Raw genomic sequence first — 4,628 nt, 5'->3', positions numbered from 1 at the left:
TAAGTATTTTCTAAAAATCAATTTTCACCAAATAAATAAAACAAAAAGCGAGTTTCACTTTCGAATGGGAACACATCGAGCGAAATGCGGGGTCCATAGATTTGTTCTAATCATGACTTAAAAAACAACGAAAAAAAAATTACAATAAATTTTTTAAAATGAAAAAAGTTGTACATTTCAAATTAAACTCTTTCTCCCTAGAAAAGGATTTAATGGAAGAACCTTGAGCCCATCAAGATTAGGTCAATTGATTTCAAATGTTATAAGAAGAAAATCAATTAGGTTTCATGTACAATCAAAGACTAATTTCATTTGTCTTGTTTGGTTTTTTTCCCTGTAAACTCGTTCTTTCCCAAAAAAGAAACATAAAATGCCTCCCATATTTTTCTTCAATGGAAAATTAAAATAAAACACTTAATTTAGAATATTAAGTAAAATAAAACAAAATGATGTTAGTTCTCATGTCAAAATCCACCCATCTGCCTTTTTCTTCGTTCCGTATGCGACATAAATGTCAACTCCAACTCTTGGCTCACACTTACTCCTCCCAATTATAATATTCTGATATTATATTTAATTCTCCAAATTAAATATTAATAAACATAAAAAAAAAAGAGCATGAGATAGAGATAATTGATAATTCAATAAAATTACTAACATTACCAAAATCAACATTTGCATATCTTATTTTTGATACATATAAAGACCAACACGATTCAACCCCATTACTCAATCAAGCCGAAAGATACAATTCAATTATTATAAGACCACCATTAATATGATAACTCAATGTCTAGTAAAATAGAAGTTTAACGTATTTATGTGCCACTTCAAGGAGACAAGCACACAGTTCTTCTGGTTTAGAAAACATTGCCATATGATCTGCATCCTTTATGTTCATCACCTCCTTCACTCCTCCACTGTTCTCAATCATCCACTGTTGAAATTCCTTTCTTATAGCTTCATCCTTATCACACCTGATAAAAACACTAGTAACGGAACCATATCCTTCTTTCGAGAATTTCTTTAATTCCACCAAATCTTCCAAGAACAATGAAGCTGGTCTTGCCAAAGCATATATAAGTTCCAAATCCTTCATTAAAAATTATACAATATGATTAAAATGAGTTTTTTTTTCAAACCCTTTATTTAAAAATGCATAATGTAATTAAATTAAATTTGATGAGATAAAAGAAGAGAGAGATTTACTCATTTACCTCAATAGGGGATAGTTGATACAGTTTGGTAGAGGTGAACTCGGGGCCAAAGAACATTGAATTTTGAGGCTTTTCTGAACTACCATAAGGTGAAAATTGAGTATCCAACCATGCGTCGTTTGGAGTCCTTTCCACATACTAAAAAAAAGGGAAGAATTTACAGTTACTATTCAACCATAAAAACAGGGGAAGAATCCAAGTCCATATATTTCTGTGGCAATTTGAGGGATTTCATCTTAGTGCGCGCCATTGAAGGCAAGCTTTGCTTTGGACAGGGGGAAAAGGGGACAGCAGTTTTTCATTTAGGATAAGCTATCAACACCCACCATATATTAAAGAACTGTTTTTTTTTTTCTTTTCTTCTTTTTTTCTTTTTTTCTTTTTCGTTGATGTAATATGGAGAAGATGGAGAAAGTGTGAATAAATCGAATAAAGATTCATGTTATTTTGAGAAATTTATGAATAGAATGATGAGACTCTTAAGACTTAAGTTGATATTAAAGGTTATAGCATACCTGATCCAAGACATAAGAGGGCCTGTGCAGTGTGTCGGGGATGAAGGCGGTGAGGAAGACGGCGACTGATACTTTTTCAGGAAATTTTTCCATGGCAACCGCCAAATTCAAGCCCCCAAGGCTGTGACCCACCAGTATCACCTTCTCATTCGGAGGAAGCGCCGCCATCATCTCCAGCAACGGCTGGCTGTACTCATGCATTGAGTGAACCTCCTGGATTTGCTTCCTGTTAATGCCGGAAGCGGCCATGTCCAGCGCCGTCACGCGGTGGCCGGCGGCCTCCAGCCGTGGCTTGACCTTGTACCAACTCCAAGCTCCATGGCAAGCTCCGTGAACCAGCACGAAATGCCTTCCTTGCTTCCGATCTACCTCCATGTATTTTTTGCGGGCGCTTGTTGCTGAACGATGCGGACCTTTATTTGGAGCTGGATGCGGAAAGATCAACTCTCAAGTCTCAACAGTCGAAAAGTCAAAATAATTGCGTGACTCGCATGTCCTGTTCCCAGATATAAAACGTGGTTATTAGAAAGAGTCCCTCCGCGAAAGGTCGGCCGTAATCCATTGTCCCTTTCAATTATTTGACTAAAGTGTTCATGACGAGGATTTGATTTGATTTCATTGTTTAAAACTAATATCATGTCCAAAGCATGGAATCTCTGCTAACAGACTTTATTAATGAAAAAATAACACAAGAGACAATGGTGGTAGGTGGAGGGTCCTGTCCTTTTTTTTTTTAGCTGACACACTTTTATTTTTCTCATTGAGATTATCAGAATCAATTATGGTGGAGGGTCTTCTCTGTTCTTTTCTATTTTTGAACTGTAAATACTTTTATATTTTTGCACTGGTTACTTACCCTTTTATAGAAGTAACCATTCTAATCCTTTCAATTGACTTACGCACGCCCAAGACTGAAACATTTGACACGGCTCGGCCCCTGGCCTACCCTCTGTCTTGGTTTCAAAAAGGGATACAACATGTATGGGCCCTGCCAGCAGGTACGTGTGAAATGTCTTGCTTAAGTAAGGGAAATGAGCTTGTCAAGCATGGTATCTGATTTTAATTCACCATTGAATTAGCTATGGTCCTGCAAGTAAAAAAATCATATACAAATTTTGGTTGAACATAACACGTGTCTACCTCTGAGTTCCAAAGCCGTGGCCAACAAAACAATTGATTGGATTCCACAAGTTCAGTTTGGACGAATCTTATGGTATCTTTTGTCTAACATTTGATTCCTCAAATAAATTATCAGCGCTTGTTCACAACTTATTATATGGAAAGATAAAAATATCATTTTTTACAAAAAAAAAAAAATTAATGGTAAAATTTTATTGAATAAAAAATTAGATAAAAAACATTAATGAAATTAAAATTAAATAAAATGAATAAAAATATTTTAAAAAATTATGAAAATAATAATACATGTATTAAAATTATTTTCTCTATCACATTTGATAATAATATCATGTCCATTATTGGATGGAAACCCATCTTATTGGAAATAATATTGGTACTATAATATGAAGTTTTAAAAACATTTATTATAATAAAAAAATATGTTATGTATAGATATCTTTACTCCAATCCACTACTTTTTCAGAGATGGGAAGCTCCCAATTTTCATTGAACAATTTATGACATTTGCATTGGAGGATCATTATATGTACCATATTTTTCATCATTTGAATTTTGACTCATCCCATCATATGAGGAGATGGACCATAACCCATGAAATAATGATGACAAATTTTAGTCTCATTTGGTGGTCCTGATGTCCAACATATTCTCCATCATTATCATCATCTATATTATTGTCTCTATCATTATCTCTCTTTCATCTAAAGGTATCATAACTAAATTTTTAATATTAGTAATTTTGTAACATATCTTAAGTATATGTTAAGTCTTGTTTTATGGTTAATCAACGACTTCAACCAAAATAGTAAAATTATAAAATTTAAAAAGAAATCAAACAAAAAATTGGAGCAGTATAACATCAAAAGTCTCTTTAATTGCATTCTGAATGAAATTTAATGAGAATGAGGTATTTATAGGAAATTTTGGGACCAATAATAGTCTTTGAAAGGTTGTATAATTGTTATAAATCGTTTCCACTTTCTAGTGTTTGGATTGCATCTACATCGAAGTTAGATGAAATCTAGTCATTGGATCATGCATATAGCTATTGGCCGGAAACCTTTTCTAGTTGTTAGATCACATCCACATTTAATTATGACCATTGAATTTTTAATCTTACAATTACAAAGGCTTTTAAATGCACAAAGGAAACCATGGTTATTGGATCAAGATTATAACCATTGGAGTGTACGAGAAAATTTGATGTTATATCATGGTATTCAACAAAAACCAATTAGCACATTCATTTTTTTTTATTTTTTTTTGCGTGTTTTCGATTTATCATCGACTTCTCAACATTTGTCCCACCTTTTTCACTTTGAAACTTATTGATACATGATATTTTATTGAAAAATTGTGACATTTTCATTCTTAATTCTATCCATGTGAACTATATTAACTTATTGTATGCACGTGAATTATATTGTGTATAATGGCAATATTAATGTTTTTTTTGTCAAAAATAAATGACCTAGTATAACTTCATTTAAAGAAAGATATGTCAACTATAAATTACATTAAAAAATTAGTTAAAAAAAGGTATTTGATAAAATTAAAAATCAAGTACTATAAAAATTTAGTGCTGAATTAGAAGTGTTAATAATTATAAGACCTGAATTAGTAAAAAAAAAAAGTTTCATATTATCTTAAATTTAAGAGTTGACTTTAATTTAATCATTTAATAATACAAAGAGTTGAAGTCTAATTTATTTTACAAATTTAATGTTACATTTCATATATCTTTTGAAAATTTAAA

The 4,628-nt window shown here is 32.0% G+C and overlaps 1 protein-coding gene across 1 annotated transcript; it reads right to left on the bottom strand.

Moving 5' to 3' along the window:
- Positions 1-637: 637 nt before the first annotated feature.
- LOC117917544 (salicylic acid-binding protein 2-like) lies at positions 638-2,215 on the bottom strand. The gene is made up of 3 exons (XM_034833856.1): positions 1,733-2,215; positions 1,218-1,355; positions 638-1,093 (listed from the first exon to the last, which is right to left on the bottom strand). The coding sequence occupies exons 1-3, from the start codon at positions 2,105-2,107 to the stop codon at positions 794-796; spliced, it is 813 nt and encodes a 270-aa protein (XP_034689747.1). The 5' UTR covers positions 2,108-2,215; the 3' UTR covers positions 638-793.
- Between the last annotated feature and the right edge of the window lie 2,413 nt (positions 2,216-4,628).

This window comes from Vitis riparia, chromosome 7, assembly GCF_004353265.1.
Source record: "Vitis riparia cultivar Riparia Gloire de Montpellier isolate 1030 chromosome 7, EGFV_Vit.rip_1.0, whole genome shotgun sequence".
In the NCBI taxonomy this organism is placed as follows: domain Eukaryota; kingdom Viridiplantae; phylum Streptophyta; class Magnoliopsida; order Vitales; family Vitaceae; genus Vitis; species Vitis riparia.
Note: the sequence above shows the minus strand (reverse complement) of the source record. Positions and strands in the feature narration are given on the sequence as shown.

Bases quoted from the DNA above. Each gene is read 5' to 3' on its own strand.
- LOC117917544 (XM_034833856.1), bottom strand. From the start codon at position 2,107: ATGGAGGTAGATCGGAAGCAAGGAAGGCATTTCGTGCTGGTTCACGGA. The intron at 1,356-1,732 runs GTATGCTATAAC...CCTTTTTTTTAG, and splicing joins CCTCTTATGTCTTGGATCAG to TATGTGGAAAGGACTCCAAA. The intron at 1,094-1,217 runs GTAAATGAGTAA...TTTTTAATGAAG, and splicing joins ATCAACTATCCCCTATTGAG to GATTTGGAACTTATATATGC.